Source organism: Pelodiscus sinensis, chromosome 6, assembly GCF_052426305.1.
Source record: "Pelodiscus sinensis isolate ZL-2025 chromosome 6, ASM5242630v1, whole genome shotgun sequence".
NCBI lineage: Eukaryota > Metazoa > Chordata > Testudines > Trionychidae > Pelodiscus > Pelodiscus sinensis.
In genome coordinates this window covers 114,404,712-114,419,340 of record NC_143057.1, presented here as the reverse complement: position 1 = coordinate 114,419,340, position 14,629 = coordinate 114,404,712, and the positions used below count along the sequence as shown (strand labels likewise).

The 14,629-nt window shown below is 45.6% G+C and overlaps 1 protein-coding gene across 4 annotated transcripts in view; it reads left to right on the top strand.

Annotated features, from left to right (window-relative positions):
- The window catches only part of DCC (DCC netrin 1 receptor), a 999,406-nt gene that overhangs the window by 696,220 nt on the left and 288,557 nt on the right, over window positions 1–14,629 (top strand). For all 4 annotated transcript variants that reach the window (XM_075932654.2, XM_075932652.2, XM_075932653.2 and 1 more), the window contains exon 8: window positions 2,440–2,596. In XM_075932654.2, coding sequence (XP_075788769.2) covers window positions 2,440–2,596 — 157 coding nt within the window. The remainder of the gene's footprint in view (window positions 1–2,439; window positions 2,597–14,629) is intronic.

The following is a 14,629-nucleotide window of genomic DNA, read 5'->3' as shown; positions in this document are numbered from 1 at the left end:
GGCCGGGAGGAGGGCAGAAGAGTTTCCCTGGTTGTGCCCAGAGTGGCTACCAGGGGAAGCTGGGAAGGGCTAGCCTCCCACTAGTTCGAATTAAGTGGCTACACAGCCCTTAATTCAAACTACTTAATTCAAACTAGGTGTTAGTCCTCGTAGAATGAGGTTTACCTAGTTCGAATTAAGCGCTCTGATAGTTCGAATTAAGTTCGAACTAGCAGTTTGCATGTGTAGCGTCTATTAAAGTTAATTCGAACTAATGGCTGTTAGTTCGAATTAACTTTGTAGTGTAGACATACCCTAAGAGTAGAGGAGAGAATTGCACTTTGTGTTCTACATTTTTTACAGTTCCTAGCACAAATCTGCCATATCCAGGACTGGGACTTCTAGGAAATGCAACTACCACAGAACTGATACTCAATAATAATAATTATGAAATGTACCCCAGGTAGCAAGAGCTGTCAAGACTATGGCCTTTTGTTCCCACCATGTAGGTGCATGAGGAATGTCATATGGAAACTCCATGGGTCTCACAAGTCTTCCTCTGAGGACAATTGTCCATATTACTACTTTTTTTAATGGAAACCACTGTACTGAGTTTTGTCTTTAATAAAAAATAATATTTCTGCTGATGAAAATAGTCAAATGAAGTGACCATATTTTGGATGTCTTGTTAACAGCAAGGGTTCTAGAATTTGAGAGTGAGGACAGGAAAATAAGCTCATTAGCTGATCTGATATTCAATGAAGATTACTTTTTTGTTGCATTTTTATGAACCCATCAAGCCGCCCTTTATGTGCCATTTAGATAACTGTTAATGAGCACAGTGTAAGTTAATGTCTATAACACTACTCACAGCACATACCAAAAAATAAAAAGAGGTTACTGATGGTCATAGGGATTATTGCTTCATGGACAGTAAAGCTGAGCAATTATGGGGAAAAAACACTATTTCTTGAGATGCACTCAGAGTGGCAAATTTCTGTTTTGAAATGATACGTTCTATTTTTAAGTAACATGCATCAGGCTCCTGATTTATGTATTACAGTATGGAGAGCCAACTTATTTTTTTTCTTATTGGAGTTTCTGCAAACATATAAAAGGTGCCCATCTGCTACTCTGTGAGTATTTGATATTATTTAAAATAACACAACCAAACCAGTAATAAATGCTCACAAGAAAGCTCCGTCCCTAGCACTATTCACCAGGAGCACTTTCCCACCACACCTGAGCCTTCCATAATCCACTTACACCTTTTCGACACTTGAGCAGAAAAGTGGACCAACCATAAGAGTTATAAGAATATGCTGATATTCTATGGAAGGCTATGCATCTCCATGATGACAGAGAAGGGATCTGTGACCATGGTAACAGCAACGGGTCAGTGAGAGTAAGCATTGGACTTCACATTAGGTCACAAAGGAAGAAAGATGATTTTGGAGTATGCATGCTGGTTATGGAGTATGCATGCTACAATACTATGAAGCTGGAACTGCAGCCAAAAACAAACAAACAAACATTTTGTGTTCAACACTCACAACTACTTTGGTAAATTTCACAACCTGAAAACTTGACCTAGTGATTTGCTCATTTTACTGTTAATAAACCTGCTGTTTGACTTTTTTTTTTAACTCAGTAACAGATACTCACATATACTTATGTTAAAATTGAAGTCTGAGTTTCCATTCTCTCTTTTTGTATTGTATTGGAACTTGGGAGCAATCACCCATCAAGTAATTTGTAGAAAAGTTCTTAGTTTCTGCCTTTCTCAGTCCAAAATGCATGTTTCAAAGGGAAAATGAATTTTTAAGAGTTGCTAAAAAAAAATTCTCAGAAAACTAGAAGTCGGTGCATGAACAATGCAATTTTTGGAAGCTTCAGGGGGTAGCCAAATTAGTCTATACAAGTAAACTGAAAAAACAACGAAGAATCTAGTAGCACTTTATAGAATAACAAAACATGTAGATGATATCATGGGCTTTCATGGGCACAGGCAGTCATCTGAAGACCTGGACCATGCCCATGAAAGCTCATGATACCATGTACATGTTTTGTTAGTCTATAAAGTGCTCCCAGATTATTTGTTGGTTTTTTTCACTTTTAATGCAATTTTATGAGTGTTTTCTGATTATATATGTATGAGAGAAGCTCCAAATATTAGCAGGACAGGAGCTCACCTAACATAGACATTTTAGTCCTATGCTTGTTGACGTTGAACATTGTGGTTTGTTGCCTGCTCAGAATGTTGTATTTTTCAAATGTGGCTTTACTGTCAATTTTCTCTTTTTCCCCCCCCTCTTCCCATTCATTTTATTCACAAACTTCCATTTCATCTTGGCCTTTTGTTTTCTAATGCATCAGTTGTGCCAACTACAGTGCTTCCCACCAGCCCTGAAACCCTTGTTCCACCAACCTCTCTGACTGATTCCTCTCCTTCCCCTTCAGCTATCCCAAGTTCCAGTGTCCTTCCCTCTGCTCCCCGAGATGTGGTCCCTGTTTTGGTCTCCAGTCGATTTGTCCGTCTCAGCTGGCGTCCACCGGCAGAAGCGAAAGGGAATATCCTGGCATACACTGTTTACTTCTCCAGGGAGAACGTCAACAGGTAAGTGCCAATGGCTAAGTCAGCTTAGCCAGTCCACTACTGTTAGTAGAAGGCTCATATTCCTAAAGCTGCACAAGGTTTTAATATCATCTCACAAACTATTCTTATGTTTTTGGACACAATATATCACAATAATAGCCAGTATAAAGACACAATCATTTCCCATGGCAATCTATTTATTGTAATTTATCTAAGGTCATAGACCATGCTTAGTTCTTTGATATCAGAGTCTCTGTGTCTAGAATGGCAGGATATTCATTGCAGTTTATACAATCCCAATTTACTTGTAACAACTTTATCATCCTAATTTCTTGTCTGAATATGTGGCTAGTAGATTAGTACATTTACTTTTCATTCCTTCTGGAGACACTGGTTCAAATTCTGTTAAAATCACAAGTGAAATTAAATTTGGTGAGCTTTATCTTAAGCGATAAAGGAGGATTGATGTAGCACAAAGCCAATGTCTCATTCAGCAGCGGTATAAAATGAGATAACAAGGATGGGTGCAAGAGTGGTACAGGTATTTCAGGTGGGAAGTGAGATGTTAATAGTAGAGTTTTGTGTTTGAGATTGCTTCATAAGTATTTATAGGTATAGATTGAAAAGTTATTCTGTAATAAGAGGGGTTGTGGTAATCTTGTTTGTTGGTGCTCCCATGTTTCCCTGTCTAATGGTCACAATATATACACTTTGAGTTTAGTTTTGTTTTTCTACCAGGGAAAATCAACCTGAGGTCAGAGAGTTAAGTTGGATTTTCCCATTTTTTTCACATAATTGTCCATAATCCAGATGGAGTTCATTCTGCCACTTTCACTTTGCTGTACTTGTAAGACACCTCAACTGTGTGATGGCTGTTGGTGCTCTTGTATGAGCCAGACAGAACACAGAGTCTGAGGGGGAATTGGAATGAAAGCTAGAAGTAAATGGATTTGCAATGGAATCACTGAGAACTAATAAACTGGGAACCCCAGGATCATTCTGTGTAGTTATTTCCCCAAAAAACCTTTCTTTCCAATTTATTCTCAATTTCTAAAGTGGAGCAGCATCTGCAGAGAGAGATTTTTTGGGTCAGCCTTGTTGTTTTGACGACTATACCTGATCCACAGTGAAGTATATGCTTAGCTATCAAGGGCCCACTCCTATTCTCTCGTTGTTTACTTGTACTTTCCTGTCTGTCCATATCCATCTATTGTCTCTTGTCTTATATTGTAAGCCTTTTGGACCAGGGATGGTGTTTGTTTTCTATGTTTGTGAAGTGCCTAGCTCAAGGAGGCCCTGATACATGACTAGGGATTATAGATCCTACAATAATACTTTTAGTAATAAATAATAATTAATACAGTGTTACCAAAGGACAATCTTGGAGATTAGCGTGTGCAAAAGCTGCAGGGTTAGGCCTTTGATCTCTATCATTATATGTGATATTTGATGATGCTATAATATACAGGTTGGACCTCCCTTGTCAAGCACCTTGGAACCTGACAGATCCCAAACAAGGGAATTTGCCAGACCAAGGAAGGTAAATTCCAGGCTCCACCCCCAGCCCCAACTGCATCCCTCCTCCCTCGGATGCCAGTCCCCTGGAGTGGCTCTGTTTTTTGTTTTACATTAAAAGCTGGGTTGCCAGCCTTGCTTCCATCCGTCTGGGGTCCTGTCCACCAGCTTTGCTTGGATTGCCAGCCCAGGCCAGTCTGCTGCCCCTGCTGTAGATTCTGGCCTGGGTAGAGCTGGTCAGTGGATGCTGGTGGACCAGAGAGTTCTGGTTTATACAGGTTCAAATTGTACATGTTTTTTTTTTTAGAAAAAACACCACTTTGCACCGCTCAGAACAAATAAAAAGTTACATTTATGGCCTAAATTCTCATAAGAGTCAAACCATTCTCTTTAATAGAAAACTGCACCCGCCTTGCTCAGCAGAACACCCTGCAAGTACATAATGCCCACAGGATGTCTTTTTATGATTAAAGGTTGAAAATGTATTTTTTTCCAGAAACCTCTTTAATTAAGTTGGCATTTCGAAGGCTAGTGCTAGAGGCAGCCATCTTCCTGAAACATGATGTCATTTGTGGGAGCCCTGTGGAGTGTCTATAAAGTTGAAGAGGAATTATAGTCATATGTTGAAAGCACAGCCCTGGGAACCAGGATTGTAGAGTTTTATTCATATGTCTGCCACAGACTTACCTGTAACATTGTGTTGTGAAGATAACATATTAATAGGGCTGTCAAACAATTAAAAATCTAAGCACAATGAATTGTGTGATTTAAAAGGGTTGTGATTAATCATACTTTTCATTGCACTGGTAAACAATGGAATAACCATTATATTTATTATAAATATTTTGGATGTTTTTCTACATTTTCAAATCCATTGGTTTCAGTTACAGCACAGTCTACCGAGTGTACTATGTACTATGGTTCTCTCAGCCACCAGGTCAAACCAGCACTGATTTCAGACATTAAGGCAGCTGGGAATCAGCAGACTTTTGAAGAGATAGGTGCTTGAGGAAAGACCAACCTAGCAGTAAAGTTGAACCATTTCTAAATGGTGCTTCCTCGGTGCTAGGATACTGAGGTAACAGTCTCTGTTTGTGCTGTTGGCTACCAGTAGATAGAATTCAGTACCAGCATCTTCACCTCACAGGGCAGGATACTTTCAGCCCATGACAAGTAGGGGAACACTGGATAGGGGTGGAAAAAAAGAAAGCTGCAATAGTTATCCTTGTCAGTAGAGCCGGGTGGCCCATTCTCAACTTGGGGGGAGGCTGCCTCTAACTCCCCCTCAGGGGGGTTCAGAAATGGACTACTGTGACTACTGTTCCAGATCAAGTGTGGCTGACTCCAGGGCCATTCAAACAGCTGGCCCTGTAGCTAGCCACACTGGCTGCTGCTGAAGCAGCCCCTTTGCCAGCCATATTGCTCCGGCGGCCTCCAGCAGCTGGTGCTGTGTCAGGCTCTGCCCCTCCATCAGCAGCCCCCATAGGTGCCTCCTACAGCAGCCATTTAGTCAGTGGTATTTACAGTATAAGTCATGGACATTCATTTTTATTTATTGTCCATGCTCTGTCCCCTTTTCACTAAAAATACCTATGGCTAAATTGTAGCCTTATCCATTAGCTACCTCAATTTGGGCACCCAACAATTTATGTGGTGAAATAAGTGGCCGTTCTTAAAAGTATGAATGTCAACATTTGTGCTGTAGTATCCTAAGCCAGGGATGATAATACCTCCCATATCACACATGAAAAATTCCATGCTTTGAGATTTGAGGATTGTAACAGTGCAAAGCATTATTACAATGATTTTTCATCTGCTTTAATGATAGTCTAGGAATTGCCATACTGAATCAGATCACTAGTCTGTCTAGCCTAGAATCCTGTTTTCAACAATGGCTGATATCAGCCCAACTGTCAAAAGACTACTTCCGTATTTAAATATGGAACATTTATATAGAACTATTATTATTTTAAGACTGCAAGATATATCCGTGTCTATATCTGTATATTAAGGGCAACCTCCAATTCCCTTACAGTGGTTGAATATTTTCTCCCATTTAATTTCAGTAGCACTATTCACTGAATAAGGTAGTATGCATGAGGATATCAGAATCCAGACCTAATGTAGATATGGAAGTTGCTAACACTCACTTGCATAGTACTGTCTTTTGTTTCACTTGCAAAGGTTATGCTTCCAATATAAAACAAAAATCTTTTTAGCAAGTTGACAGCCTGTAGCTTAAAAATGCCAATTGTAATTGAAAACTTTCTTAAAAACTACATTTCACAGTTTAGCCATGGTGAGAAATGCCTCTGGTCTTCTGAACTTTAAGCCTGTGAGGCTGAGCAAAATGTATGCTGTTTTACTTTAAGCGCCTGCATAGACTACTGAGTCATTTATTGTTTATACATTATTTTTACAGAAGAGCTATTTTTCTCTTTACAAAAGTAGTGGATATGACATTAACCTCGGGCATGCAAAGAAATTGTCAAGCAAATTACTGTAACTCTAGAATAAGAAGCTCTTCCCAGTGTTTGAGAATAACAGTAATTTGCTTGACGATTGACAGTACTGGTAATGCTAGGGATGTGTATAAGTCCATATCATCATACATCTTCAGAGCCAAACTAAAGCTGTACAATAACTACTGGGTGACATCCATTTTATAAGTTTGAGAAATAGATTGAGAACCAAGTTTCCACAGATTGTACACTTTCCTCACTGCTACTCCAACTTTCCCCAGTAAGTAAATTTTAAACCTTCCCCATCAGCACTCTTGCATTGCATAATACTGTTACTGGATACTAAAGAGCCAGGCAAGTTTTTGAACTTGAGATAATAAACAGCAGATTGCTGAAAAAAAGCTGGATTCCTTTCAAGGATGTCTTTCCTTACCAGACAACAAGGAGAAGTTTATTTAAAATGGTACTGAAATTTGAACGAGAGAGCTTCCCTGATTCAACACTGGCAAAGAGAAACTCCTTGGGAAGTAAAATCATGTATCCCTATATTCTCACCTTTTGTGTACTTTTGATGGCCTTCATTTACAAGTTTAATTCTTATGCAAATGGAATAACAGGGACATCAGCTGGCTGGCACACAACCTTTCACATCCTAATGACTTAACCAACCAACCAACCAGTGGAGATGCTAATTGTTCTTATCTGCCTCTTTTCTCTCTCTTTTTTTTCCCTCCTCACCCCCTTCCCTTATTTATTCTTGGATCTGGACTTTTAATATTCCAGTCATGTGAAGAAGTGGGTTGCACCCATGAAAGCTCATGATACCATCTATTTGTTTTGTTAGTTTTTAAGGTGCTATTAGACTATTAGGGTATGTCTACACTACAAAGTTAGTTCGAACTAACGTCCGTTAGTTCGAACTAACTTTCATAGGTGCTACACTAGCGCTCCGTTAGTTCGAATTTAAATCGAACTAACGGAGCGCTTAGTTCGAACTAGGAAAACCTCATTTTACGAGGATTAAGCCTAGTTCGAACAAGCTAGTTCGAATTAAGTGTGTAGCCCCTTAATTCGAACTAGTGGGAGGCTAGCCCTCCCCAGGTTTCCCTGGTGGCCACTCTGGCCAACACCAGGGAAACTCTTCTGCCCCCCTCCCGGCCCCGGAGCCCTTAAAGGGGCACGGGCTGGCTACGGTGCCCGTGGCAGGTGCAAGCCTGCCAGCACCCAGCCAGCAGACCCTGCACCTGGCACGGCTCGAGCCAGCCATCCGATGCCCCCCAGCCCTCCCCCTCTTCCCGGGACCAGGTTGGTGGCTCCTGGGAGCTTGCCCGGGACTGCAAGAGGTGGGCACCCGCCTGGTCTAGTGCAGACATCGTGGACCTCGTCCACGACCTCCGCACTAGGCACAGGAAAGTGGCCATCTAGGGCAGGAGAGCTGCCAGCCTGGCCACCCAGGAGCAGGTGTGCATGAAAATCAAGGTGGTCCACTATGATCCCCGACCCTGAGCCCTAAGCTTAGAATGGCCATACTGGGTCAGACCAAAGGTCCATCTAGCCCAGTAGCCTGTCTGCCGACAGTGGCCCACCCTAGGGACCCTGGAGGGGATGGACCAAAGACAGTGACCAAGCCATTTGTCTTGTGCCATCCCTCTCCAGCCTTCCACAAACTTTGGACAGGGACACCACTCCTACCCCCTGGCTAATACCACTCCATGGACCCAACCTCCATAACTTTATCTCACTTCTCTTTAAACTCTGTTCTAGTTCTAGCCTTCACAGCCTCCTGCAGCAAGGAGTTCCACAGGTTGACTCTTTGCTTTGTGAAGAACAACTTTCTCTTACTAGTTTGAAGCCTGCTACTCATTCCTTTCCTTTGGTGTCCTCTAGTCCTTCTTTATGGGAACTAATGAAGAACTTTTCTGTATGCACCCTCTCCACCCCACTCATGCTTTTAGAGACCTCTATCCTGTCCCCTCTCCGTCTCCTCTTTTCTAAGCTGAAAAGTCCCAGTCTCTTTAGCATCTCTTCATATGGGATCTGTTCCCAACCCCTGATCATTTTAGTTGCCCTCCCCTCTCCCCCCGTCTCTCTTCCCCGCTCCCACCTCCTTTTCCCAGTCTCCCCGGGTATGTCTACACTACCCTCCTAGTTCGAACTAGGAGGGTAATGTTGGCATACCGCACTTGCAAATGAAGCCCAGGATTTCAATTTCCCGGGCTTCATTTGCATAAGCAGGGAGCCGCCATTTTTAAAACCTCGCTGGTTCGAACCCCGTGCAGCGCGGCTACACGGGGCTCGAACTAGGTAGTTCGGACTAGGCTTCCTATTCCGAACTACCGGTACACCTCGTACACCGGTACACTGGTAGTTCAGAATAGGAAGCCTAGTCCGAACTACCTAGTTCGAGCCCCGTGTAGCCGCACTGCACGGGGTTCGAACCAGCGGGGTTTTAAAAATGGCGGCTCCCCGCTTATGCAAATGAAGCCCGGGAAATTCAAATCCCGGGCTTCATTTGCAAGAGTGGTATGCCTACATTACCCCGCTTGTTCGAACTAGTGGGGTAGTGTAGACATACCCCCCCAGTTTTGTTCAATAAAGACAGATTCCACTTTGGAAGACACGTTATCTTTATTTTGTACATCAAGAAGAGGGGCTAGGGAAGGGTAAGTGGAAGGAGGTGAGGGAGGAATGGGGTACGAGCCCCCAATGGGGAGGACTGGGCTGGCTCTGCGGGCTTCTGGGGGTGGAAGCTCTCCTGCAGCCCCCCAATTGCCCCCTCTCCCCAGATGGCAGCCTGCGGCAAGTGCAACCGGGCTGATGGCCGAGTGGTGTGATGTGCCCAGTGTGGGTAGTCCGGGCACTCCAAGGCAGGACTGCTTTGCAAGCAGGGCACCCCTGAGAACTGTCTGTCCGGGGTGGAGGGCGGGACCCTTTAAGCACAGCCCTCAGCTAGCCTGAGTCAGCATCTCCACGCTCTAAGTTCTTCTCCGATGCCCTGCCGGCACTGCTTCAGGCCATCCTTAAGCCCGGTTCAGGGTCCACTCAATGTGGACATGCTAGTTCGAATTAGCAAAACGCTAATTCGAACTAGTTTTTTAGTCTGGATCCGTTAGTTCGAATTAGCTTAGTTCGAATTAATTAATTCGAACTAAGTTAGTTCGAATTAACGTTGTAGTGTAGACATACCCTTAGTTGTTTTTTAAGTTTTTTCTGTTTCAGACTAACTCAGCTCCCCCTCTGAAGTTTTCAAGGGGTCAAACACTGAAATAAATTTGCTTGTTCATAAGAAAAGCACTTAATGGTAAAGAGCAGGATTGGTGGCTGTTGGTTTTTCCCTATAAGCATGATAATAGACAGGGCTCGACAAACTGCAGCGAGAGCTACTCGCCAGCTCCGCACCATGCATGTGCGCAGCGCCGGTGAATGGGGCACACGGAGTGACCAGCTGAAATTTACTCGCCACGGGCGAGTAGAAACAGAGGTCTGTCTAGCCCTGATAATACAAATGTAAATTTATTAGTAAATAAATAAAGACCATAGAAAATGCCTGTATCTAAACTAAGGAATAGATTGGTTTAGATATAATGCTTTCAACTATTTGCTAACAAAGACAGTTATTTAAAGGGGAAAAAAAACATGATTCAAAGTCACAAGTGATCAGAAGGAATGGTAAACATCTGTTAGTAGATGCTACTGTTTATGTTTTCTATTAAAATACCATGTCACACTTTTAAAAATAAGGGTAAAGTTTTCAGCAGTGCCAGAGTGACTGTTCAGTGTAAACTTTGTTCAGTGTAAACTGGACGGTACATTTAAAAGGATATTGTTATACAAGTATATACTGGCACTAGTTAGGGTGTGTCTAGACTCCAGGGATTTTTTAGAAAAAAAATGGCCTTTTTTCAAAAAATCTTTACCTGCGTCTAGACTGCCGCCGTGTTCTGTCGACAGTAAATCGAAAGAATGCAGCAGTTTTGTCCACGGCGGTAAACCTCGTTTTACGAAGAAGAATGCTATTTTTCGACAGATCTGTCGAAAAAAGGTATATGTGGACTCTGGGAAGAATTTATTTTGAAAATAAAGGCCTCCAGGAAGAAGCTCTGGTGGATACTCCTGTCAGACCTTTCACCTCTATTGTTCCTGCCTGTAGCTATCTTTTAAAGGCACAGGCACCCAAGAGTAGCATTGTGGCAGCAAGCCAGCTCCAAGCAGGACCCTGACTACTCAGCTCTTCCTGGTAGGGCCACTCAGAGCCATGTCCCAGGGACAAGCCCCCCGAGATCCTCCCTGGCCCTTCCAGGGATACATCCCCGCAGCAAGCCAGGGGCACCAAATGCTGGGCACCCTCCTGGTCTGATCCTGAGCTCATAGCCCTCTTGGAGCTCTGGTCTGAGGAGGAGTCTTTTCAGGCCCTGCAGTCCAGGAGGAGGAATGCGGACATTTAAGCCAGAATGGCTGATGGTCTTGCTAAGGAAGGCCTCCCACCCCGCACTCTAGACTAGGTCATAGCCAAAGTGAAGGAGCTGCGGCAGGGGTATGTTAGGGCCTGTGAGCGCAGCTCCCACTCTGGGGAAGCACCACAGTGCTGAGCATATTATGGACTGGATCCTGGGGGCAGGGGAACCCCTGTCTCCAGAGAAGGTTGTGGAGTCCGGGATGGAGACACCTGTGCAGCAGCAGCTGCAGCTCCAGGATGACACCCCACAGGACCAGCAGCTCCAAGAGGAGGAGGAGGAAGACACCAGGAGCTGGTCCCCGAGACCTCACCCTGGAGCTGGTCCCCGAGACGTAGGGGGCCTTCCAGACAGCTTCGGACACCGGGGAGGGAACATCAGGTGAGTGCTGTGAGGATCCAACACACACAGGGCAGGGGAGGCGGGAGCAAAGTGGTGCAGTACTGTGACGGTGTCATGCTGATCACAGCCTGGGGGGCCTCACACATGGCTGACCACAGGGAGGGCTGTCCTACCCCTGTACCCTCATGGGTGAGAGGCACTACCTGCTCCTGCAGACATTGATGCCAGGTGCAGGCATGGGTTGGTGACCCTCAAATTTCCACACAACTTCAGGACTCTCAGCAACCTGTGGGAACCCCAACTGTGGCCTGACACTTGTCTGTGTTGCTTGGCCATGGTGTGTGTGTGGAGGGGGGGAGGACAAGATGGTGGCCTGAACACCTTCTGGGCTGCAGAGAGGCCGTGGCTGCTGACCAGGCCACACCATGCCTTGCTGAGACCACATGAGCATCCCCTGATCCTAGGACAGGCAATGACTGCTGAGAAGGAGGACATGCCCTCTCAGGGAAAGTGTGAGCATGCATGAGTGATTACTTTTCCCTATTTTTCCCCCACAGCCGGACCAGCTATCCAGGAGGTGAGTACCACACCTGTCTCACCACCCAGACAGCTGCAGGGAACCTGTCAGCACTGGATATATTTGGACCTGGTGCGCCTGCACATGTCGGTCCTGCAAGGGATGCAGGACACATTTACACAGAGGATGCAGGCAGAAGCAGAGTGGCGCAGTCTCTTGCTGGATGCATTTGTCCAGCAGCACACTACATTTTGCGCTGCTATCTGGGAGGCAATGGCCTTTATAGAATCATAGAATACTAGGACTGGAAGGGACCTCGAGAGGTCATTGAGTCCAGTCCCCTGCCCTCATGGCAGGACTCAGTATTGTCTAGACCATTCCTAATAGACATTTATCTAACCTATTCATAAATATCTCCACAGATGGAGATTCCACACCCTCCCTGGGCAGTTTATTCCAGTGTTTAACCACCCTGACAGTTAGGAACTTTTTCCTAACGTCCAACCTAAACCTCCCTTGCTGTAGTTTAAGCCCATTGCTTCTTGTTCAATCCTCAGAGGCCAAGATGAACAAGTTTTCTCCCTCCTCCTTATGACACCCTTTTAGATATCTGAAAACTGCTATCATGTCCCCCCTCAATCTTCTCTTTTCCAAACTAAACAAACCCAGTTCTTTCATCCTTCCTTCATAGGTCATGTTCTCTAGACCTTTAATCATTCTTGTTGATCTTCTCTGGACTCTTCTCTCTAATTTCTCCACATCTTTCTTGAAATGCGGTGTCCAGAATTGGACACAATACTCCAACTGAGGCCTAACCAGCGCAGAGTAGAGCAGAAGAATGACTTCTTGTGTCTTGCTCACAACACACCTGTTAATGCATCACTTCCCCAGTCCTGTGCCTGTTCCTGCTCCTCCTGCTCAGCCTGCCCCTTCCTTATCCCCTGCCCCCACCTCACCTCCTTCCATCCCAGACCCAGGTGCAGCCCCACCTTCTGCCCAGCCCCTTACTGTCCCAGCCTGCATGCACAGCCATCTCCAAGCAGGCCCCCACAGCCAAAGTGGCAGGGGCTCTTCATCCAGGCAGCACCGTCAGCCCTTTTCCCTCTCAGGTTTATATCCCCCTTCCCACCTGTGAGAGTCAGTAAGAGAAGCACTTCACTTTGTTAACCAAAAGTTGTTTTTTCTTTACAAAACAGTTGTATAGGTTTTGGGACAATCAACAGTGCAATAAACTGTACACATATTGTCAAGAACACCTGCCTCCGTTTTCTGTGAATGTGTGCAATGTGGGACAGGGAGGGGTTTTGGGGGGAAGGCACTGGGGGGATGGGGAAAACCACATTTGGAAGGCCCTGGGGAAACTCATTGGGCTCCTTGCGAGAATTTCTCCCTCAGGGGTTCCTGAATGTGCAGTCCTGACTGGTGGGCTTGGTAGATGGCAGTTGTCCGGGGCTGCTCAAACTGCCTCCCCTCCACATCAGCTCATGTCCCCAATCCTGGGAGGAAGGCCTCCCATCTCCTCTCCATTAGGTTGTGCAGTACACAACAGGCAGCAACCACTTCGGGGATGTTGCATTCCTCCATGTCCAGCAGAGTGAGCAGGAATCTAAATCTGCCCTTCAGACAGCCAAAGGCACATTCTACCTGCAAGCAAGCCCGATTCAGGTGGGAGTTAAACAGTTCCCTGCTCTCTTCCAGGTGTCCAATGAACAGCTTAATGAGCCAGGGTATAAGGGGGTACACTGCATTGGCCATGATGCACATAGGCATCTGCACATCCCCCAGTGCAAAGTTTTTCTCCTGAAAGAATTTCCCAGTCTGCAGCCTGTGGTACAGGTATGAGTTCTGGAACATGCAGGCATCGTGTGCCTGACCTGACCACCCGACACAAATATCTGTGAATTGTCCCTGGTAGTCAACCAGGGCCTGCAGCACCATGGAAGAGTAGCCCTTTCTGTTAATATACGGGGCTGCTTTTGATGGGGTGGCGCACGGGTTGGGATGTGCATCTCGTTGAGTGCTCCATCGCAGTTCGGAAATCCTAGCCCCACAAATCTGTCCACGATGGTCTCGAGGTGGACAGTCCTGTGAAGCAGCTATGAATTGATGACCGTCACCATCTGAAGAAAGGGACAAATAGAAACACACATAACAGGAGATTAGAGGAGTTGCCTGAGCTGATGAGTGGTGCTCCCCCACCCCATCCCTCCCAGACCCCAAGAGCCCCCTTCAGACAACCTCCCGTCCACCCCCACACCACAGCAGGGTGAGGCCAGGAGGGCTTCTATCACTGCCACCCATAACCCTTTCCCTTTGCCTGGTCCTGACCGCTCACCTGATCTGCCCCCTCATGGACTGTCCCTAGAGAGTGACTTACCTCCATCAAGACGGCCCCAACAGTAGTCCTCCCCACGCCAAACAGGTGTCTCATGGAGTGGTAGCTGTCAGAGGTGGCCAGCTTCCAGAAAAAAAATAGTAACCCACTTCTCCAGGGGGATGGTGGGCCGCAAGTGGGTGTCCTAGCATTGTAGGGCAGGGGCAAGCCAGGCACACAGCTCCTGGAAGGCGGACTTCTGTATACAGAAGTTTCAGAGCCAAGCCTCATCATCCTGCTGCTCCATAACAAGCCGGTCCCACCAGTCTGAACTGGTGTCCAGCCTCCAAACTCATCTCTGCAGGAATAAGTTTGGTGGCAAGGGCAGTGGGGCTGCAGCCCGAGTGAGGGGCTCAAAACTGGGCTCTGAATCCAGCTCTGCCACAAGCA